Raw genomic sequence first — 24,949 nt, forward strand, 5'->3', positions numbered from 1 at the left:
CATGACAGCCTCTAAAAATCCAAGACCAATTCTGCAAAGAGTAGTGAAATTTCTGATTTCTATCAGGATTTGCCAGTTTGCTCCTCAGAGGCCACAAGCTGAGAACAGGAAAGGCAGTGCAGAAAACAATGACACAATGAGAACTCTTGTGCAGTATGTAAGTTTACAATTTGAGTGTATGTGAGTACTCTTTTTCCACCTGTACCCCCACCATAATTATTTAGGAATGTTTATAAATTTCACTTGGAAAATAAACCTCATTCATCATTTGAGATTCATACCATGATTTTTGAGACTCAAACCATAAATAACTGCATATAAAGATTTTATTTTGTCCGTATTTTAAACATAGTAGTTGAAATGTACAGAATATACCAAACAACTCATTCTATCAATTCACTGTACTGTTTTAACATTAGAATGAAACTACACATTCAGGACTTCTCTAGCCAACAGCTGTGTCTGAGGCCTCACAGTTAAGGAATTAAGGTTTTTTCTTCCTACTGTACTATGTGATGTTCAAAACTACAAATGTACATAGCGGCAGTAAATGAAGCACAGGTGCAAGTTTTCCCTAGATGCTTCATATTTGGCAGCACATTTTCATTATCTTTAATTTCTCTCCTTTGGTAAGACAGACAAAGTATACCACTTAATTAGCTATGGACCCAGGCCAGAACACTAGAATTCCATACCCCTGAAATCTGGGAAAGTTTAGATTCTGGTACAGATTTGAAATTTGAGTCTTCCTCTATCTTTGATGATTGCTTCAGCAGAAATAAAGTTCAAATATTGACAGAGCAAGAATCTATTCAACACCGAGTTCATACTGGCAGTCTTTAAGCTTGCATATATAAAGAAAAATAAGGGCAAGTCAATAACTGGTCTTTTTCTCTAGTTGAGGTACAAAGTAAAAAATGCAAAAATTTACAAGTGGTGTTTTAGGGCACATATTCTCTCATTTGAAAGTCAAACATTTGACAGTGGTAGGTCTCGGTTTACTGATGACTCAACTAAACAGTTTGCTCATATAGGCCTGATTCAGAAAGGTACTTAAGCATGTGCCTAACTTTAAGCAGTGAGTTGTCTCAATGAAGTCAATGAGACTATTCAAACACTTAAAAATTAGTTATACGCTTATGTATCTTGTTGAACTGGGGCCTAGAAGTAGTATTCAAGACAAGCAATAGTACACTCAGTAAGAATACTACTGTCAGCTGTTGATTATTTAACTTAAGTAAATGGCAAATCTCAGGCAAATATCAATTAGACACTGAAATATGGACAACAAATCAATGTTCAAGTTTTTGACCAACTGCATATATCTTGTTGTATAAAAATGAGTTGTATTTTCTTCACAGGGAAATCTTCCCACTAGCTATTTAAGTTTTCAACTACAGCCAGTATTAATGTGCAGTCTACTACTAAATCCTTCCTATTATTAATACATATTAAGATATTAAATGGCTTGTCATTTTAGGAGAACCTAAGCTGTCAATTTTTAAAGTGAGTTAGAGCAATTTTATTTCTAATAATACACAAATTGGCTATTATTTCTAATAATATGCAAATTGGCTATTATTTCTAAAGTGCATGTCTCTACTGAGAAGTAATGATGTGTTTTATATATACCCACATTCTTTTTTTACATTATTCTAAAGTGCAATATTTTCTTGTACCACAGAGTACAAATAGCCCTGTATTTCTTTCAAATATAGAAAGACCAACACCACAAGAACATTTTTAAACATTAGAAATATTTCCTAATATAAAGGACATATTATTAATAAGCTTCAATTAGATATATATGGATTTTAGTTTTCAAAAGTTAGAATTATTATTTATTGCTAATTCATTTGTAAACCATTACATTATACTGCAAATTAGGTATAGTTTCATGCAAGTAGCAATTCAAGTCTGTGAAAAAGAACTGTTGGATATTTTTCTTAATAATCGGAAAAAAGGTAAGAGGAAAATCCATAAAAGTTTCTCTTTTCTAAAGGAAATTTTCAATGTATTGAATTTGTTTCCTGCAAAATAATCAAAATACATATATATGCTGAAGGGGAATGTTAAAGTCCATCAGATGATGTTACGCAACAATTGCCAAGAAACTTCACTTTTAAAAATGAAAGGTGGTCTAGATAATATAGGAGCTACACCCTGCAGGAAGACCATCAGTGCATTTCATTTTTTTCTGTACATTGTATACAAATTGCTTCTGGTAAATCTTCAGGAATAAGATCACATACCACTAGTTAAACCAAATGCAAACCCTGTTATCATTAAGGTGGTGACTGTGGTTTGATTAATTTCAGTGAAGCTTTCTTCACCAATTTTTGCTGCTGTCTTGCTGCTTGGGCTTCATTAACAGCACGACAAATTCTCTGTAAAGCAATAATAAAATTAATAAAGGCCATGTTTAGCTAGCGATCCCCACCAAAAAACAGTCGCAACTTACTGAATTATGGCAATTTTTGAAACAGGTGTATTTTCTAAAATGTATTTTAGTTCTGCAAACAACAAAGCACGGTGACTGATTAAAATGCTGGCACTCACTGTCTGAAAGCAATCAGCACTAGTGCAAAGGTGTGAACACTGGCCAAAACTTTCAACTTGTGTTCCTAAAATTAGGAACCTATGCCCTATTCAGCAAAACACTTAAGCATGGGCCTAATCTTCAGCAAGTGAATAGTCCCAACTGAGGTCAATGGGAATATTCACATTCTTAAAATACATACTTAACCCTTCAATGAGACTCCTCACATGCTTAAATAGTTAGGCACACACTTAGGGCACTGATACAACAAGGTTCCTTAAGTAACTTCATTTTCACATGTGCTGAGCATGTAAAATTTCCATTTAAGTCAGTGCTCTGTAACTTTGAAAGGCAGACCACTTAGACGCCTGTCTAAATGTATTCACCCAACTTGGAAAGCTTTGGCCACCTATACGTTGGATGTATAGCCAACACCTCAGTAAGGTTAATATTTTAATTACTGCTCTATGTATCAAATGGTATTCACAAAAATAGTAATACAGGTGATTTTCTCAAAACAATACAACAAAACAAGGATACCAAAGGAGAGTCTCACATTTAATGAAAAAAATGGAACAAGGAGCATTTAAGCTAAGAGGATGCATTAATTTCCATTATCCTGGATTCAATCTGACATGCCTTTCTTTTTAGAAACAGTGTACTCATTTAGTGTGTGTAATATGATAGAGTGAAGCTGGCTTGTGTGCATGTTATCTCCCTTTCTATACCTCTCAACAACTCAGTGCAAACTTTGAATGTGAACTAAGACCAACCAGAAAGATTTAGGTTCCCCAAAATTTGAAGACAACCTAAAACTTGTAATTAGGCAAGAGAATTTTTTTCAGCTTGTAAAACGGGTTGGAGAGGATAGCAAAAAGCCTCCATTGTTTATCAGTGTGGGATGGAGGCGAAGGCCCTGTGGGCCAGTCTAGGGAATACCCTATAGATTTTAAGTCAGCTTGAATACAAAAATAAGGTATAGTATCCAGAATAATGCAAGGAATCTGCAGGCCCAAGCCTGTAAGGTATTAGCTTACAGAGTTGGCATAAGGAAGTCAGGCCTATAATCCTTATCAAAATTAAGTTGCCCAGCAGTTACGCTGAGTCATAAGATATATTATTTTGCTTGTTTTACAGTATATAGTTCTGCTGAGATCTTGCATAAAATGCTGACGTAAACACAACAAACCTGTTCATATCACTTTGGGGTATTTTAGGTTAGGAATATCAGCAGATGTATAAGCACAAGATTGCCACAATAACCAACTGATGTATATGCTAATAAGTTTGACATAATTAATTACTAAGCTATAGGATAAGGATACCCCCAACATTATTAAGTATCAGGGGGTAGCCGTATTAGTCTGTATCTACAAAAACAACAAGGAGTCTGGTGGCACCTTAAAGACTAACAGATTTATTTGGGCATAAGCTTTCGTGGGTAAAAACCTCACTGCATCTGAAGAAGTGAGGTTTTTACCCACGAAAGCTTATGCCCAAATAAATCTGTTAGTCTTTAAGGTGCCACCAGACTCCTTGTTGTTAAGGTGAGGAAGTTAGTTATGGGCAAAGGAGGCAGAAGTGTCTTATGAGTATTCAGGACAGTCATCAGACCTTATTATAGGCCCAACCACCATCTAAGCCAAAGAGATCTCAACCATTGGACTTGCTTGGCATGCTAGGGACAGGATAGGACCCTCGTGGACCATCACCTGTCTTCCCACTTCCAGAACTGTGTGAGTATGCATATTATATATATGATGCTGAATATTATATAATATAATATGATGCTGGAAGTCAAATTAATATTGCACTACTGTTACTTTCTTGTTTGCATAGGAACATTAGTGTTTTTACTAGTGTTAATAAAATTACTGAATATTTCAAAACTTTTCTAAGTGCAAGTGTTGCAGCTGTGCATAGCAGGGTTCCCAACCAAACAGTAATTTTAATACTACTGTACCTGATTCTGGGACTAGAATCTATCAAACCTCAGAAGTTTAGTTTATTAATTGGGGATTTTCAAATAATCAATATAGCCAATTAATTGAAGAGGCAACAACCCTAGGCAGAAAAGTCAATAGGTACGTGCATTGACCTCTTGCAATATGGAGAATGAGCGAGTGCTTAAATCTGCCATTGTTATCTGAATTCCTGAAGTGTCCAAAACAAAAAGTCAAGGTAAGTTACCTAATACTTCTACCTAGCTGTGATAATACAACAAAACACAAGAAATTAAGTGACTTTTTGCTCAAAATCTGAGAAGTAGCTCTGGGCATAGAGAGAGAGGGTCCTTACATGCACACTTGCTTTGAGAAAGGAGGAAACTGACATAGTTGGGGCCACAGTCTTCTCTGAACCATACCGGCTACCTTTCAGCACTTACAGAAGGCACTTTTGAGGCCCCAGGCACCGTCTTGCCTTTCACAAGATTCCCAGCATTCAGAAGCATTTCACATTAGGGGAAATTTACAGAGACTGTCTCTTTTAGGATTGTTATTGTACACAAAGGTATACATCTTAAAAAGGCACATGTATCTGGATCCAGTGCAGTGTTAAATGACCTCTATCAAATAACCAGTAGTCAGGGCAGGCCTGCTTTAATCCTTTCAAGCAGGCCCTCCCCTTTGGCTGAATGACAATAGTTTTTGATTTTGCTAGAATGGCATGAGATGTAAAAATAAATAAATAAATAATGAAATAGTTACCCTTGCACTAGTTTCATCCTTCAATTGAATTTTCTTCAGACATTCATGAGCTGCATGGTCCTTTTTTTGGAACATTAACAGCCCCTGATCCTGAAAAAAGAGAAATAAAAATAAATTTAAAAGCCTTGGGGAAAAAATTCACAACCCAATATTGGGTTGCTTACATGTCATCTTTAAAATTATATCCGCTTTTCTTTCTGTACAGATCCGGACCATATTATAAATAAATGACTTCACACCACAATCATCCTAATTTATTATCAAAGTAGTTATGTTTAGAGACGGATGTTTACATATCTGAAAAAATAAATTTTAGTAAGTGAATTTCTATGGATAAGTATCATGCAACAAGACTGCTAGCTAACTTATCATCGGTGAAAAATTAAAAATACTAGTCCATTTCCTTAAATTGCAGGCAAAATCTGTGGATATAGGACGACACAGTAAAATTAGCTCCGCTCAGAAATGACAACAAAGTGTCAAGTTATGCAAGGATACAATTCAAGTAGAATGATGTTACAATCCAAGTTCTTGACAATCACGCTTTTTATATAATTGGGGTATTTTAAAAAGAGTATAACAAGGCACAAAAAATTTCATCAACATTACACATGCAGCATGCACTGGCTGAATTATAGTAGTTTTTGATTTAGCTAGAACCCTGGAAATGCAAAGATTCTGAAATTGGCTGACATACAGTAACAATACAAGAACACCTGGTAATATAAACAGCCTGATAAGGTCGCTTCTTCAAATCTAGGATTCCTAACTTTCCACTAAATTCTTGAATTTTCCAAGGAATTGGATGCATAATCTTTATTAGAAATTGATATATCGATATAGGTCTTAAGACCAAATGCTGAAAGCAGCAGAGGCTGTGCTACATGTAAAATATTTTAAATCAAAATTTTCAGTATACCATAGCAGCAAAAAGTTAAGCTTTTGGACTTATGTTCTAAAAATAAGGGTTTGAGCCTTATTAAAATATACTTTTTCTGTACCTGACATTATAAGATTCTTAAAAAGTTTCAGTCAGTTACAACTGTGCATGTCTGTTAAAGGCAGTGAAGCTGGAGAGGTTTCACAGAAAGTCTATGTATACATCATAGGGTTGCAAATGTTAGTCGAGGGCATAATTTTGCCTGCAAAACCTTTATTAATGGAAGACGTAAGGTGGGGGATAAGGGGGAAGAGACTCAATTTGACTTTCAGGGTGTTAGCGATTACAGCGAGAGTGGTGTTTTCCTGACACACAGAACTCCAAAATGCCGTTTTGATACTTTTTAAATCCAAGTCACTTTTCAGAGTAGATCTGCACTCCAAAGGGATAAATATTTTTTTACCTTCACAATGATTTTTAGTACATTTGTTTCGACAGAAGGAGGATGTGTAAAATCTTCAAATAAATAATCCCAGTCTGTTACATGGCCTAGGATCTCCACGTCTTTTACACACATAAGCCTCCTATCCAAAAGACAAAAGCATTGTGAAATAACCTCCTCCTAGAGCCATGACTTTATCAGAAGGAAAACAAGGTTAATTTTGACTTGTCCTTATGTTTATGACAGACCAGTGATCGCTCCAGAGCCAAGGGGTGGGTATGTTACTTGAGGGCTATGAGTTTGGTGCTGGGACTACCTTAACAATTTGCGTATCAGGAGTACTCAGAAATAGCTTATGTTTTAGACCAATCTGCATAAACAGAAAAAAAACCAAACAGCAACTAAAACCACCTTTTCATCAGGGTTGAAAATTCAGGGCTTATCTTCATTGCAACCGCTAGCTCAAGTTGCTGTGAGCAAGCACACAGCGAAAAACACACTTGAGCTACATAAAGCTATTTGATGAGTTGTGCTAACTCAAGCTGTAGTTGCATCCCTGCTGCATTAGCAGCTGGAGTGTCAGGAGCACTCAAACTTCAACCCATATCCCCAACAGGCGAGCTAGTTTAAGTTGAGTTCAAACATTTAACTGTAGCTACAAAATTTGTGTGTGGGGACAGAAGTCAGCTTAGGACCTACATTCCAGTTATATGGTGAGCTCACGCTGCAGTGAAGACAAGCCTTAACTTGTTACTACTATCAGGACTTCAATAGTAGTTTCAAAAGGCTTTTTCTATTGCATTGTGAATTTCAAGGTGGATGGGCTGTCAAAGTTAACTAAGAAGCATTTTCATGTGGGTTTTGTATTGGGTGAACCTACCCCATGTGATCAGTAAGATCAGAAACTAGTCACTCATTCTGTTTCTCAGGTGGGTAAGACCACATTTCATGTGCTCTTTGCTTCTGTTTAAGCACTTCTAAAAACAATTAAATCCCTCAACTGTTTGTGTCTAAGACCATAGGCAGTGACCTACTAAGTGATGTTCTCATTGTTCTTAAGTAGCAATTGCTATATTTCTTCTCCTGTTTGTACAAAAAAGTCACAGGTGCCTCAACTGGCACATTAACGTTGGCACGGTTGTTGGAGCATGTGGGATAAAGTAGATGTATACAGCAAGTGAGTAATGTAATGTAAGAAACAAGGTTGAAATCCATTTCTCAAACAATTAGAGTTTGATTGTTACAACAATTTAGGAATTTTAGTTTCAGTATAACCTAGTCTACCTATTTGAATAAAAGACACATTATTCAGGGGCAAAACAATCATTTTGGAAACAAAACCCAGGTTGCTGGAGTCCATTCATCTAATACATGAAAGAGATTAACTGCTCTTTGTGGATGTTCATTTGCATGCATTGTATTGCCTCCTAGTCAAGTACAGTTGCATGAAAAATGCCGCAAACCACAATGACATTGATTAAGATGTATTTCCAAGCAGGTACATTAATATGAAGAGATTTGGTTCCATTTTAAAATTTTTATAGGAACAAAATAAAGGAAGTTTAAAATATCGGGAAATAGAAGACAGGAAAGTTCACAGAAGTTTAACATAACTTCTATAGGCCAAAGAATAATTGATTTTTATTTATCACACTAAGAAAGAGACAAAGCCCTGAAAATATGGAACGCTTCTAAAAAGCAGCTTTTGAACAGATATTAGGCTATGCTGATAGTAATACCTATTGGTAACAACAAGGTTTGTCTTCTTGCCTCCTGGAAGCACACAGTGGTATCGATAACTTTCTCCTTCCAGCTTTCTGATATGAGAGTTCTGAAAAAGGAAAATGAAGATTTAAACTGGGTTTAGTTTTAAGAAAAGAAGACTGAGAGGGGACCTGTTAACAGTCTGTTATAAAGAGGACTTCATGAGCACTTAAGAGAGGATGAGACATAATGAGCTTAATCTACAGCAAGGGAGATTTAGGTTAGATATTAGGAAAATCTTTCCAACTATAAAGGTAGTTAACTTGACTTCCTGAGGTCCCTTACAGGCCTACATTTCTAGGATTCTAGGAACATATTTTAAATACTCAATTTATATTGGATTTATTATTTCCAGGTCAAAAATTTATCTAGTCATTTTAGTTCTTTGAAGTTATTTCATGGGAGTCTCACACCCAAAGTCAAGTCATTTTTTATATCTGTTCAAGTCCTCAATCACTTAAACAGGTGGAACATTCCTATTAATTTTTTCAACTGTCATTCTTTTTCTGCCATTGGTTGTCTAGGAGCTCTCTCCTTCTGCCAAGCCTCACATTGGATCCTTGAACACAAGAGTGAGAATCCTGTGATATGTTGTTTAAAGAATATGCCTAGTTTTAAACATACAACTCAGATCATGATCCAGAGAGAGGTGTCCTGCCACAAGAAACTATCAGGTTGAATCTACTCAGCACCTCTCAGGATCAGGCCTTTTATTATAAAATGTTAGCAAGTGAAATGTTAGATACAAGTATTTATGGAACATATAGGCTGAAAAAGAAGCTTAAGGAAAATGCATATTAAATCCAAGATCTCAGGTATGTTTCTGATATATTAGTAATAGGGAGCTGAGTCTTCAAGTCAGAGTAAAGTTAAAAAAATTGTTTTCTTTTCCAGCGAGTTTTTATGGACTTAATTCTGTTAAACCAAGTTCTTAGAATTAGCAACGTTTTATCTGCTGTTTAACTGAAACATGACAATTCAAGAATGTAAATACTGTCTGGGGGCTGTCTGTAAACTGGTTTGTATTAAGGTACACTTCAAATATGTACCATTTGAGAGATTCAGTCACCAATATCTAACCTTTATCTTTCGTCATAAATCACAGAAAAATGCCAGATACTGACATTTCACAAACACCAAAATACAAGCAATCTCCTCCACGCATTTACACACACAGAAAGTATGATAATGATAATACTGAGGATATGAGACTGATGAGGATATGACAACACATCTGTGGGCTCTGGAGAGAGCAAACTGACAAATGACAGTAAGTTATGGAGGTAAAACAAACAAAAAATGAAATATTGAACACACAATTTTAACTCCACAATCATATGCAGACAAACTTACACACATTAGAGAACTTGCTTCTCGTCTTATGTGGTAAACAATGATTTAAAATCCAAGTCCTTCCCTTGAATTAACTTGTTTCTTGTTTACAATCTGTATGTTGTGGGGAAATACACACATAAGGTTGCTCAACTGTAAGGCAGCTTATTAAGGGCAGGGGAGGTGATTTGCTAGGGTTAAAAAGGCATGTTAATATGGCAGCCTAGGATGTGGGCTGTAGACTGCTTTATGCTCATGTACAATTAAAATGTGTAGCGTTTGGGAGATTGTGTCACTAATATTCAAATTTAGACCATATCCGTTACAAATGTAGTACACCATGAGGCATGAATCCTGCATCATTTATTTTATGATTTATATGATTTATCATACTTGGATGGGTTTGGATTAAGTTTTGGCAATAGCAACTGTAACAAAAACAACATCCCTACTTTCTAAGTTCACAAAACCAACTTCACACTTCATTGCTAAACACAAGAGATTTCAATACACAAGAGTATTTGAAATATATTTTCGAATAAATGTTTAATAAGATTTCAGCTCAATATTGTCAAGGCACTGTTAAACATTACTATAATTATGCATCTGTATTTAGCCATCTAGAATTGAAGAAATTTTACATTACTGTCTGAAGTCTTTGTAGAATACATATAACACTTCTAAGAAATAATATTTTTAATTAATAAAATGAGCAAGATAAAGCAAATCAATGCATGCTAGTTTTTTTCTAAATTAACCCAACTCCCTACACTGCCTGTTAGAATGCAGCATGCACTGTCATCATGTGTGAAACTGATGCAACTATGTGGGGGTAATGAAAGGAGTAATGAAAACCATGCATCCTTTGTGTGATCGGCGTCGGCCCACCTACCCGCTAGGGGGTGGTGGGGAGCTACGAGGTCACTGGCCGGTCTGGGTCACACCTCCGTCAGCGGGGAATTAGCGGTGGGGCGGCCGCCAGCCAGAGTCTGTAGCGCGCCCCTCAGGCAGGGGAGCGCCGGCAAAGGTCAGTAGCGCGCCCCTCAGGCAGGGGAGCGCCGGCAAAAGTCAGTAGCGCGCCCCTCAGGCAGGGGAGCGCCGGCAAAAGTCAGTAGCGCACCCCTCAGGCAGGGGAGTGCCGGCGAAGGTTCCAGCGTGGCTCAGCCGGGTAGGGGAACGCAGGCCCACCCTACACCACTGCGTTCCAGCCCAGGGCCCTGACAGTGGCAAGACGAGGGTCCCGCCACTGGATCAGCGGGGTCCTTCCGCAATACAGACTCACCACTGTGCAGCTCTGTCCCTGGGCTACTTCCTACCCGATTGCTTGTCCGAATCCCTCTGGTCCCGCCGGTGCGTCGGGGTAGTCCGCTGTTGGCAGCTCCAGCTCCCCCTCAGGCTCAGGCTCCCCCAGCTCCTCTGGGTACTCGGCTGCTGGCGGCTCCAGCTCTCCCTCCGGCTCCTCCAGTTCCTCTGGGTACTCGGCAGCGGGCAGTCCTGGCAGCCCCAGTCCGTCCTCCAGGTGAGGTCTCCGCTGGTCCAGGGCCTCCCCTGGCGTGGCAGCAGGGTCTGAAGGGAGCAGCCTGCGGTCTGCGTCTGCCTCCCTCCCTGGTGCTGCTCTAACAGAGCTAAGGGCCCCGCCATTTATACTTCCTGTTCCACCCCTCCCCTTCCGGGGGGGGTGGAGCGAGCTTGGGCTGGCCCCGCCCACTCAGGCTGAGGGAAAGGCCCTTTACCCTCAGGTTCGGAGGGCAGCCACCCTGGCTCCCTACACTTTGCTAAGAGGGATGCAAAATGGCTTTGCCTTGGATAAGAATACAGCTAGTGCCTATCCTTCTGCTATCAAGATAATCCAAACCTTACTTAATTATATAACTGATTAACATGAATACTTTTAGCTCCTCATTGCTACCAATGTTACTTAATTTTCTTTGGGTCAAGTTCCAATACCCTTACTCATGCTGAATAGTAGCATAATTTTGTCAGTTGTCCCACTTAAATCAGTAAGCTATTCATGAACCTGAATGACATTCAATGGAAGAAAGGGTGAAAGAATTTGGATCCATTTTTCTTTAGTAATACCCCTTTTAAAGCTAAATTTTTAATTCTGTATACTTCTTAAACAAATACTCACTATATTAATGTATATCTATCAAGAACAATAAAAGTTAAGCTTAACTTTGCTTCTTTCTTTCTTTATTCTACTGTGTAGGCCACAATTCCTGTTTAGCTCAAGTAAAATACATGGAAAGGTCTCAGAGTGATCATGGTTCACATCAATACCAAGTCCATTAAAACAGGTTTCAACACTTATTTAGGTTTGCTCTTCATTTTCACATATTTAAAAAAATCTTTCCAAGCAACTTAAAACATATTATACATTGCAATATACATAATCTTTCAATTCAGTTAAAATAGATTAAAATTTCAGTGTTTAAAGATATATGGACTCTGTGCACCTTTGGAGTGGGTTTCAATACCAAGACACTCCAATAAATCTTTTAAAATCCAATATCCATTTCTTTCAGTCACCACAAATCATTACAAACAAGTTTCTAATCTATTGCAGGTTCATGTTATGACACACTTTCAAACCAGACTTCTGATATTCTAAAATATGCAATGCCAAAGAAATGCAATGTCAAAGAAACGAGAAAGCAGGAGCTTCACGTTCAACTGTTGATCCAGGAAAATTCTTCACATCCCTCCAAGTTGGAGAATGAAGGCAATGTATGAATTCTAAAATATATAACCTTCAACCTAGGTAATGGACTTCCTATACATCTGAAGCATGGTTGTTTTACTACTTTGAATAATTGGAGCAAAAAAACATTTTGCCAGCTTCATTCCAAATCCTAAAGTTAGGTGTGCATATTCAACGGCTGATTGTGAAAGACAGCACATCTCAAACTGGAAATGGAAACCTGCTCCTACATTTGGCCATAAAAGATTATCTTCTTTTTTTCTTCTTTGGCTGAACAATTAAAGTCCTTTTTGAAGAAACTCAAACATCTTTGGGAATTTCAGCCTGAGACATGAGAATCCTCTTCAATTTCCTTCTTAAACAAGCTTAAAATGCTGAAAAGGGCTCAGCCTTAAATAAAAACTTCAACTTACACTTTTATGTGCAGTAGGCTAGATGGTTATCTTGCTGCTATTTTACTAGCTTAGCTGTCTTTAAAAAAATTAAAGTCAGTTAAAGATACAGAGATGACAACTATATTTCAAAATAAAACCACCATCTATAAATTCAAGTCAATGCCATTTCCTGTTTCTTTTAACAATTTTGAACACACTGCTATTAATAAATCAATAAACAAACCAACAAATGTAGCTGGAAAGTCTGAGAATGCAGCATTTCATTCTCAAGAGCTCCTACACTTTTCTAGAGGAACATCCTTTTGGGGGAGAGGGACAGAGGGGAGGTCTTGGATCCCTTACCTCCATGTCCAACTTACTGCTCTTTCAATAACCATTTATGGACAGTCATTTTCAACTCTCTTACAATACAAGACTGAATAGGTCCAAGTTTAGCTTTTAAATTAGAAAGTAGGTTAAGTGTGTCTACATGAAACTTTGGAACTTCTCTGTCCCCAGTGATAATCGCATAATCCTTGACTTCAGCCTGCCATACTGAAATACCCAGTTAAATCTTAGGATAATTGCAGTATTAAACAATTGACCAGCTCTACCTGGCATCTTGTTCTAAATGTGAAAATTTATTTTCAAGGAAATTATATTTACTGTCATTTTAAAAGGCAACCATTTTTCAGTTTGTCAACATTTTTCAGTCATGTTTTTTGATAGAACAATTACAAGACAGACATTTTTATTTAAAAAGGGTTTTGATAAACAAGCAGTTTCTAGGACCTCTGATAATGTTTTTGATAAAATGAATTAAAAGATACAAAAAAAAGAAATTTTTTTTGCAAGATCTACTACCAAAGGGAATTGGGGAATAACTGTCACTAGATGCATTTAGGGCTGAACTGGACATCCACTAAAATCACTCCAGCTAATAAAGAAGAACAATCATAGAATCATAGAACTGGAAGGGACCTCGAGAGGTCATCTAGTCCAGTCTCCTGAACTCAAGGCAGGACTAACTATTATCTAGACCATCCCTGACAGGTGTTTGTCCAACCTGCTCTTAAAAATCCCCAATGATGGAGATTCCACAACCTCCCTAGGCAATTTATTCCAGTGCTTAACCACCCTGACAGTTAGGAAGTTTTTCCTAATATACAACCTAAACCGCCCTTGCTTCAATTTAAGCCCATTGCTTCTTTTCCTATCCTCAGAGGTTAAGAACAATAAGTTTTCTCCTTCCTCCTTGCAACAACCTTGTATGTACTTGAAAACTGTTATGTCCCCTCTCAGGCTTCTCTTCTCCAGAATAAACAAACCCAATTTTTTCAATGTTCCCTAAGAGGTAATGTTTTCTAGACCTTTAATCATTTTTGTTGCTCTTCTCTGGACTTTCTCCAATTTGTCCACATCTTTCCTGAAATGTGGTGCCCAGAACTGTTCACAATACTCCAGTTGAGGCCTAATCAGCACAGAGTAGAGCAGAAGAATTACTTCTCATGTCTTGTTTACAATACTCCTGCTAATACATCCCACAATGATGATTGCTTTTTTTGCAATAGCGTTACACTGTTGACTCATATTTAGCTTGTGATCCACTATGACCCCCAGATCCTTCCTAGGCAGTCATTTCCCATTTTGTATGTGTACAACTGATCGTTCCTTCCTAAGTGGAGTACATTGCATTTATCCTTATTGAATTTCATCCTATTTATCTCAGACCATTTCTCCAGTTTGAACAGATCATTTTGTACATGTACACGCTCCAGTAGAGGTCACCATCCCATGCAAATTATTTCACATTCTTATAATTGCATAAAGTGTTAACTATTTATTAAATATGAAAAGTTAGCTCGCTTTATCAAGAGGTTCTCTACCTTCTTTGTAAAGCACCATTATAAGCCCTTAGACAAATAAAACAGATAAAGCCACTGCCCTCCCTACATATGGATTAGACTGAAAGTGACTTCTGTGTGGAGTTGCAGAAGTTGTGGGGAACAGAGTAAAACAACTCCTCACTAGTGTCATGATGCAGCAGTCAGTCACAACTGCAGTTTTTATATTCTGGGCTATAGACGGCCAAGACAACTAATGGCACACGCTATCCCAAGACTTGTTGGTGAGTAAATGAGTCTATTCCAACCTTCTGCACTAACCCTGAGCTGGTCAGCTATGGACACTCTACTGTAGGGTGTTCCAGAGATTACAATCCAAGAAGCATTGTTACTTCCTCACAGTCAAAGTTTTTCTGGGATGGCAGTCTGCAGCACCCAATTCAACCAAGTGCCTTTCATGCATAATCTAGCTTTAAGACAGAACAAAACACCACCACCTGGTAGTTTGAGAGAGTAAGGCATTCTTCCTCAAGGTTCCAAGCCTTTGTCTTAATTATTTTTGAAACTTATATTTAATGTTAGAGGGGCATCCTAAATTTTATAGGCCTTGTTGAAGACTGCATTTTAAGCAGGGACTTCAAGCAGGAGATGGTGGACGCATGGTGGACTTGGTAAGGAAGTGAGTTCCAGATACAGGGGAAAAGAAATGGTAATAAGTGGGGAAAAAGAATTAGTAGCTAGGCATTCACATTAGGAAGAGTGAAGGGGGTGAGGAAGGCAGCAGATACACAAGAATGGGGTGGTGAGAGGGAGATAAAATTTGAGAAGGTCAATCAAGTGACAATGAGAAGGCTAAATTTGTTGCAGAAGGCAAACGAATCCTAGTGATGGGATCTGAGAAAAGGTATCCACCTGGTCCAGAGAGCAGTTTAGGTTTTCACTGAAGAACTTTAATTGAATTACTCAACAAGATGAGGCGAGTCAGTGTTTCAGACATGATGTGTTAAAAAAGGATTTCAGAAGCAGGAAGAAAACAGCCTGGAAATGCTGTCGTGGTAAAGTGGCAGCAGGACTTCATGGCAGCATGAATGACCAGTGGCAGAGAGGAAGAAAGTTGAATATGTCAGTGGTGCAAGACTGAGTATTGGAAGCTACCAAATGCAACAGAACGAAAGAAACAAAGACTGAGACAAGTTTACACTACAGTAACTCATTTACAACTAAAAATAATTGTTTTCTTAAGCTTATACTCTGGCCAATTCAGAAGGGAAAAAACCATGAGAATTACATTTAAATTATTCCTGGTGGAATTCTGCACCAAAAAAATAAAAACGTTGTACACAATATTGTAAACTTTTGAAAATTCTGCATATCTTATTTGTTAAAATACCACAATATAATTACACCAGTTTCAATTATTTTGGTAATTTATTTCAAAATACCTGTCAGCAAGTATGTCTAACAATACAGAAAACAAAAAAGATTCAAGAAATGGTTTTTGGCAAACAGATTTCTTACTTGGCATATTAATACAGAACTTGTAGTTTAATTGAATTATTACTCAAAGACAGAAACCTATTTCCTGTACCCCACAGTAGTAGTGCAAAGGCTTGGGGGAGTCAGGGGTAACAGAGGAGCTGAGGGAGAGACAAGTAATTCCTGGCCAGGAGCCTGGCAGTGAACCTGAAGGTTTGTTGGGTCTGCTCCAGTCCCTGTGTGTCCCTGCACTCCCCTTCCCACCCATCTCCATGTGTCCCTGCACCCCCACTCAGCCACTCCTCCTCCCTCGTCATGTGTCCTTGCATTCCCCTATGCCATCCCATGTGTTCCTGCACCCCCACTCCCATTCAGCCTGACTCAATGTTTTCACCCCACTAGCTCCCGTGCCCCCACCCAGTCTGTTCCCCCCCACTAGCTCATCTGAATGCCTATGTAACCGCCCCCCGCAGCAGCCCTGTCTGCCCCACACTGTCCATCCCTCCCATATCCCTTGTCTCCCCACCTGGCACCAGGACAGGATACTATGATGGGGCAGTGGCTGCCCCCCTCCCTCTCTGCAGCTGGCTGCTCTGGCCCTGAGCTGGCTGCCCACTCTGACACCACAGCAGCCCCTGGTGTGCAAAAGATGTAATTGCAGCACCTCCCCAACATAATCTGTTTTCTGCGGGAACAGGGAAATCTGCAGGGGGACATGAATTCTGCACATGCGCAGTGGTGCAGAATCCCCCCCAGGAATATGAAATAAAACATCTATGTTTCACTAACTGTAAGGTTCTGACAAATTTAGTTCAAGAAAATTCAAAATTAGGACTCAGATTGAGTTATTATTCAGTGTTTTGACAAGTGCAAGCTTTTTATGAGAAAAGGGTGATTTAGTTTAAAGGCTAAGACTCCTTTACTAAATGTCCTATTTTCTTTGAAGGCTCCCTCTGTATTTGTTTGATCATTAAAACAGATCATGTGGGCTATGCTACACTACCACCCTAATTTCTCAAATGTACAGGTACAGCAACAGCATTGAGGGGGGTGGTGGAGAGAGCTGTTTCACAGCAACCTTAGCATTTCCTGGCTTCTGACAGAAAGAAAATTCAATATGGAAAACTATGTACAGGAATATTTATTTTTAATAATATTATCAAACTCTAATCCACAAAAATTAGGTTAAACATACAAAACTTAGAGGCTATGTATATGTATAGCAGCCAATTTCCAACGTTAATTGTGCGACATCTTTCCTTTTCATGTACCAAAAGCATTTGCCCCATATAACAGATCAGGAAGTCTAACATTGCACTGAAAAGTGTTTTTAAGCAATAGAGTGACAAGCACACACCTAGAACTAACATTTCTATTTTTATTTAATATGGTATGACAAATGGATGAATTTTTAAAAAATTTGCTTTTGAACTCTAAGTTTAAGACAGTGTTGCTTTACAAAAGGCTGCAACTATTTAATATTAAGAATTTTTGAGAGGGGAACTGAAAAAAATTCATGCTAGTGCACAGAGATGCACTCAAGCACCACAACAACTCCAAAAAAGAAGTGTTGAGTACTGATCACAATCTTATTAATAATGTTTAAGACAAATGTTTGAAGCCAGTAAAATTTTTTGTCAACAGCGTATATGCATAAAACATAGAACAGACATTTTGTTGCTAGTAAGATTCATTATTGGTTTCCCTAATATGAAATGTCACACATCAAGGAGAGACTTGTGGCTTCACTCACTTTAAAAAAGTTGGCATTTACATACTAGGGATTACAGTTTTAAATGTTGTGTAATAGTATGTATATGCATCGCATAAAATGAAATACAAAAGGTTTATTTGGGGCAAAGGGCCGAGTCAACCAAGCCTTCTGTTCCTTGATTGGAAGAACATGTTATATAGAAGATTACTCATTTTTCATTATAAACATGGAGTCATGTGGCTAGTCAGAAGTGTCAAGGGCAGACCTATAGCAGCTTATTTAAACCACGAATAGAAGCATTTTAGTTGATATATTTTCAAATTTTATATAACTGACTTATGAAATTGCAAAAGCATTTTCATAGACAGGAGCAAATTTTTTATTCATTTTCAGTAGCCATGCTTACTTTCTTTTCTTGGCATTTTTAAGCAAGATCACTATATAAATACCCTCCAGAGAATGCTGACTAGCCAATGAGCATTTTATTGTCTACACTACCATGAATATTTCTTTAGTGACCACTTTATTAAACACTTGCCATTCAGAGCTCAGAAGTAAGGCCCAGCATCATTAAAAAACAGGCAAGAGGAAATGATTTCATGTTAGTGTGTACTACCTTCCCGTGTTACCCTTTGGACCATAACAGGTAAATTATTTTGTTCTTACTATGAATTGGATAATTTAAAGTGCCATTCAACTGCTACATAGAGGTTCTAATAGAAGTCAATGAATATTTTGAGTTTTTTTATGGACTCATGCCCTTAATCTAAATTCTTAAAGGCCCATGAAGGAAATCATGAAAAAGTATGGAAAATGTTTACTCCATTATTCCAGTTCTTGCTACGTATGCAAGGGGGGAGAGAGAGAGAGAGAGAGAGAGAAATATTAGAAACCCATGCAGAGAGATCATAAACAATAGTTGATATCTACAGGAAATAAATGCAATCATCAATAATTAAGATGCAAGTTTCAGTCTTAACTTAGAAGTAAACATTTTAAATTAGTTATTTTGTTCCAGTATTTTTTATTTTTTTATCATAACCAATACTTCAGCTAAATTATATTTGAAATCTCAGCCAGCGTGTTCTTAAAGTGCTTCTCCTGTTTCCTGTCTTGTTGCATTTACTCAAAATTAACTGGATTAAAATTCCCCTGCATATGAGAAATAGCATTCATTGTCAATATGGCACCAATGTCTAACACCATGCAGGTGGTCAACCAGACTAGACCATCATATGCGTTATGTAGCTTTTAGCACACTACCATTAAAAATACAGATTGAAAACATGGGAAACGTAAGTAACAGGATTAACCACCTAAATATTGTCCCACAAGACTGTCCCTCAAATGCTAAAATATCTTCACCCCCCTTTTTTAAGCGAGGGTCATAGTGAAATATTTAACACAAAATGAGGAGATAAGCAATTGGTAAAACAGAATATTGAAAGGCTGTGCAGTAATCGGATTTACTCTGCATAGCAAATATGTTAGTTCTTCATTGTGACTAAAGCGTGCATTGGATGGTAATAGATAGGCAAGCTCTTCAATGGTTAGAAAATGTAGGCTGTACCTAAGTTAACAATGCAACTCCTACCTGAAATAAATCATAACCCTCAGCTTCACCCCTGTCATATGGCCGGATAATGCCATCTTCATGAATGAGACGTGGAGGACGGAGATTAGAAACCTCTTCAGTTGATTCTGCCACCCTGTCAAAGACCAACAATTTCAATGTATTCAGAACTACTACAGACTTCAGTTTGCACCAAAATTGTTTGTTACTTGCATTTCTTTTATTTTTTTTTACATTAGTTTAGTCAGCACAGAAGTTATTTAAAATTCATCCCCTCAAACCTTGAGAGATCCTGCTCATACTTGCTAGCTAGCCATGAATTATACAAATACTTTGTGTCTCATGGCAATCTGTAACATCGCCATCCTGCATCAGCCAGATAATTATGAAACTACATGCCTATGGGAGAAGTTTCTTCCCAACTCTAAAATAATTATAGACTCTTCTATAGCTTAAGAAAGAGTTTTTCAGTTGCACTTTCAGAAGCGCATAAATGATTTAGGATTACAAGTCCCACTGACAGTCATTGCAGTGGTCTAGGTTCTACAGAAGGGTAAAGTGAGAGATGTCTGTGAGCATTCAGGAGCTGAAAAATAACGTTTTTAATTACTAAGTGTTCTATGTTTTTATTTAGTTTCTACATTCTTGTATGGACTTTCAGTTGGTACACCATAATATAGGACTTTCATTTTATTATTCATGTTTGCCTGGAGCTGATTTATAACCTCCATATGACACTGTAGTATATTAAGTTATCCTGTAATAGCATCAGTCTCAGGTGGTTGTAGCACTCTTCCTTCACCTGGCACCTAACAGAGCATCACCATGGTACACTCTCAGACCTCCTATGCATCTTGTACTTTAATCACATCAAATGGCAAGCAAACGTATGTTACCACTGTATCTCTAATCACACACTGCACATACCTGAGAACATTTGGTAAACAGACAATCACGAACTCCCACCCCATCATTTTACCTCTGAATTCCCTGGAAGGTACTGCTTGCCATATCTATGATGCCACCTGTCGGGCGGGCCACAACACCTACAAGCCCTTTCCCAACTCCTTTGAAGAATCCAGCTGCACCTTCCTTTTTAGCCCCTTCAGAAAAGGGAATACAATATTAGTTACATACCCTTGCAGAAGATCCAAATTCTAAAGTTAATCCACCTCCTGCTTTATGAAGACTTAACTTTAATTAGAACAATTCTGTAGACGAAACATTCCAAAATAGCTGGTTACATGCAGTTCAGCTCAGAAAAAATACTATGTATTAATGACACCTTTTGCTGTACAGAACCTCTCCAGTCTGTGTTTGGTGATGCAGCTGTTCACCTTAAATCTCATTAGCCCTACAGAACCAACACAGCTAAGAGAGGGTGAATGGGACTCTTCTTTCTTCTACACTATCAGAATTGTTTACTAAAATAAGTTACAATTATCAGAGCCAGTTACATCAGTGGACTTCCATTAAAGACAATGAGGTTCCTCCCAGGTCTGATTAAGAGCAAAATGTGAAGACTATGGATTTACACAGATGCAACTAAGGTCAGAATTTAGCTTCCTAAACCATTCGCACTGGTGATGATGCACAAGTAGAAATAACCAAACTACAGTGTTTAGTTTTTTTATACCATTTTTACAGAATCACTGCTCAGAAGAGAAGAACAATTCAGTTCATTTATTAGCAACCTGCAAAAATCAGGTGAAATTTAGTGCCATTAACTGACTTATATTTAGATGGTTCTTCTGTCAACATTTAAGGAATTGGGATTGTATATCTGTGAGAGTGTCCTGATTCCTTATCTAAATGCCAGATTTTAAAAGAAGCAATTACACCTATTTTTTCATCTCTTTTACTCTTTTTACCATGCATCATATTGATAGAGTGAAGCAGGCTTAAAACAAAAAAAACTACCTGTCAGGTTTAAGCACAAGCCAGTTAAGCTTCACAATGAAAAAAAAAAGCAGAAACAGACCAAGTGGTTAAAACATATGTTATGTTTAGTGTGGCTCCCACTCTAATTATTCTTTACCCTGTCACTTACACAACAACACAAATACTACCTGTGCTATTAATCAACATCTAATTGTACACACACACACACACACACACGCATGTGCCACCTATGGGGTGAAATACCTTAATGAATAAAGGTCTATTTTTCTACTACTTTGCTGGTAGAGATAGTTACTCAAGCTCTAGCTTTATACAGTTAATTTGCTGATACAAAGGAAACTCTACTGAAAGCGTCCAATAGCAAAAATATCTTAAATTTATATGGCTGCTGTTCAGAGAAAGTTTTCATTTTAAATTTATTCATATGCAGCTGTACATGATATTATGTGAACTGGTCTGTCAAAATCTGCATGTGAATTTGCACAAGAACCTTTAGTAACAACTGTAAAAATATATGAAATCAAAACTATTTTTTACAAATGACATTTTATTTTTAAAATGTTACTTTTGTTCAGAAACACAAAAATAATGAGCTCAGATCTAAATAAGTACTATCATGTTTAAGTCAATATTTCTTAATAGAAAGTAAGTTATAAGTAGTACAATGTGTTAGCCTTCTGAAAAATGGGCTTTAGGTTTACTAATAATTTTTGCCTACCTTCTACAGGTTTAGTGATTATTCCAGTCACACCACCAACAATACCCTGAAAGAAAAATGATAGTTTAATTAAGTCAGCACTTGAAAGCCAGAAATGTTGAAGCGTGATTCAGCCACTAGGTGTCTCTCCTGCTGTGTTTTAAAATTAACATTTAGACAAAGCGTTCAAATGGGATTTTTCCTAAGGCTTATTTTTGTTTATTATGAATTCCTGTTGACACAATAATCATGAAAGAAAACATCTATGGAATAATTAGAAGACTCAGGGAACTAGTAAACTGGACACAGTCCATCCCTGCCAGATACCATGCTAGAATCTTGACTGGTAGTGCAAAACAACAGCTAAGTTACTATTCCATTGCTGTTCTGCAGCCTATGTCACAGAATGTGACCAACAGACCACTGGGGCCAATTGGCAGAGGGCATATACAGCGGTTTACAGAGTTCCCCTATGTAATCATTCACCAAAGAGTGGGGGCATGTGAGGTCTCTACCAAGAGCCAGTAGCTTACTGGTCATCATAATAATTGCAAAATGTATGTACAATGATAGTTAAGGAGTTACGTGTCTTTACTGAAAATTATGTTATTAAGGTACATAAGTTAACACAGGTCACCAGAGGTGATAAACAGGATCTATTCAGGCAGAAGGAAGTAAACACTTATCTCTCTGGCTGGTCATCGTGTACTGAGTGCCTTTCAATGGAAGTCTATTTGCAATAATGAGCCTGATGCTAATGAAGAGCTTGTAGAGTCGATGAGGAAGGAACACACAGGAAAAACAACTAACATGGGATCCTGGTTATAAATAAAGAATGGATTGTTGGGTGATAACTTGGGGTGGAGAGAGACAGCTTTCACTGAGGAGACAAGCTAAGCATAGCTTGTTTCATGAAAAAGGGATCACAGCTTACCTGGCTGAGAAAGACAAGTGAGCAATATTATAAGACACAACAATAACTAGTTAACTAAGCCTAAGTTCTAGAATTCATGTTATAATGGCTTCTCTACAGATAGAGAGTGTGCTGCAAGTCAGGATGTAAATTTACAGCATACTAGCCTCCCAAGCACTAACTGGCCATGCAGACTCTGCTACCACACATTAGAAGTTCTCTAAGCCAGAGTGCACTTGGGAACTTCTAGCACACTTTGCTACCATGAACTAATAGCTCTCCACATCAGACTCCACATGGCCAGTTAGTATGCAGCAGGTTTGTGCACTGTAGAGTCACGTCCTGGCTTGCCACTAAGGCCTTGTCTACACTACAAGGAAAATTTGATCTAAGGTATGCAATTTGAGTTATGTGAATAGTGTAACTCAAATTGACATAGCCTAGATCTACTTACCACAGGGTCCACACTAGGCAATGTTGACAGAAGATGCTCTCCCATCGACTCCCCTTTCTCTTCTCGATCTGGTGGAATACAGAAGTGGATGGTCTGTGGAGCGATCTGCGGTTGATTTAGCGGGTCTTCACTAGACCCGCTAAACTGACCGCCAATGTATCGATTGCCGCTCGTAGATCACCGGTAAGTGTAGACAAGCCTGAGTATCCACCTAGGTAAGCCTTGAACACGTATCGCAACAATACTTTGACTAATCTTAAATGAGTGCTTTCAGAAATATCCAAAGTACAGTAAAGCCTTTTGGGAAAGAAGGTCACTAATATGCTGAATAGTTTTATAAAGTAAACAAAAGTTGTCAATGAATGGATTAGGCAGTACCCCAACCACAGCAGTACTAAAAAGATTAATGCTTAAGATTGGCAGTACAGTACAAGAATAGCAAACAGGCTTTTATTAATTTGTCAGTAAACAAGATTAGAAAAAAAGCATTTCACTCAATGTACACTACTGAGCAAGTAGGGGAGATTACATGTTTTTTTCTTTTGAATATCAATTATTAGCAGTTCCTAATGTGCTTAATTTGCATTTCACATAGCAAATAATTCTAGCATAAAGATGATCGGTATGAATCAAAACCCACATTAAAAACAGACATGGGATGTAAACATGGCCTTTCATCTCCTAGGAAGAATTTCTCACTTGAGATAAAATGGATCACGTTGGCACTTAGCATCCATTCCAGAGAAACCTCATGTACATCCATTTCAGAGAAACCTCGTGTAGGTAACGTAGTGTTTATTTTGTGGTAATTTGTTCCATGCTCATCAGACCTTTAACAGATTTTTTTAAAAAAATCATTTTGTTGCATGTTACTTCAGATTAGAAGCTTGCTTTTCTTCTCTGGTGAACCAAATGTTCAGTGATCTGAATTTGCACACGGGCCCCTTTACTGCATCTTATAGTTGTTTCTGTCACAGACAATAAAGGTGGACACTGCCTTCTTCAATTGTTCACCTGGGGAGTGAGTTCTTCCAAAACTGAATACAACTAGTAACTTATTTACATATGTAATGATAGGTGGAGCTGAGTGTGCTGCCTGTACTTAAGGCTCCCCCAATACTTCCTTCTAACCTGGCCAGAACCTGAAAAATTTCAGCTGAAGTTTTACATGCTAGGTCTCTGACTCATATTCAACATTTTTGGAAAGTTTTAGCCAACATGTTACAGCTGTCTCTGAAAACAAGACTAGGAGAAAATATTTTTGCCCATGTTAAAACATATTTTTATAACTGTTTAATTTAGAAGCTCTAGTAGTGTCTCCGTACTTTGGAGCAATGAGGGGTATGTGTACCCCACATAGACCCTGAAGAGGTTAATGTGGGCCTGAGAGGTCAATTAACATACCGAGCAGCATCTGCAAGGAAGAGAGCAAAAAAGCTTAACTGATACCAAAACCCAGCTTGGAAGGGCTACAGGGAGACAATCTGTAGTGTCTCTCTTTGGGGGATAAAAAAGGTAGGATATGATCCAGGGAGGCAGCAAGGAGTCTGAGGGAGAAGACCTTGGCTGCCAGCTACAAGATCCCAGGGTTTCCGTACCAGCTACCAATGTAGCTGGGGCTGTAGCACCAATCCTG

At 37.9% G+C, this 24,949-nt stretch overlaps 1 protein-coding gene across 2 annotated transcripts in view; it reads right to left on the reverse strand.

The window, feature by feature from the left end:
• Window positions 1-308: 308 nt before the first annotated feature.
• The window catches only part of VPS13C (vacuolar protein sorting 13 homolog C), a 209,898-nt gene continuing 185,257 nt past the window's right edge, over window positions 309-24,949 (reverse strand). The window contains exons 77-83 of one of the 2 annotated variants that reach the window (XM_054042704.1): window positions 21,968-22,013; window positions 20,327-20,450; window positions 19,369-19,483; window positions 8,309-8,400; window positions 6,591-6,711; window positions 5,248-5,337; window positions 309-2,387 (exon numbers count right to left, since the gene is read on the reverse strand). In XM_054042704.1, the coding sequence (XP_053898679.1) occupies window positions 2,286-2,387; window positions 5,248-5,337; window positions 6,591-6,711; window positions 8,309-8,400; window positions 19,369-19,483; window positions 20,327-20,450; window positions 21,968-22,013 (690 nt within the window). In that variant the 3' untranslated portion in view covers window positions 309-2,285. Of the gene's footprint in view, window positions 2,388-5,247; window positions 5,338-6,590; window positions 6,712-8,308; window positions 8,401-15,993; window positions 18,615-19,368; window positions 19,484-20,326; window positions 20,451-21,967; window positions 22,014-24,949 lie in introns of those variants that run through there. The other variant, XM_054042705.1, reaches the window with a different exon arrangement.

This window comes from Malaclemys terrapin, chromosome 10 (genome assembly GCF_027887155.1).
Source record: "Malaclemys terrapin pileata isolate rMalTer1 chromosome 10, rMalTer1.hap1, whole genome shotgun sequence".
Lineage (NCBI taxonomy): Eukaryota > Metazoa > Chordata > Testudines > Emydidae > Malaclemys > Malaclemys terrapin.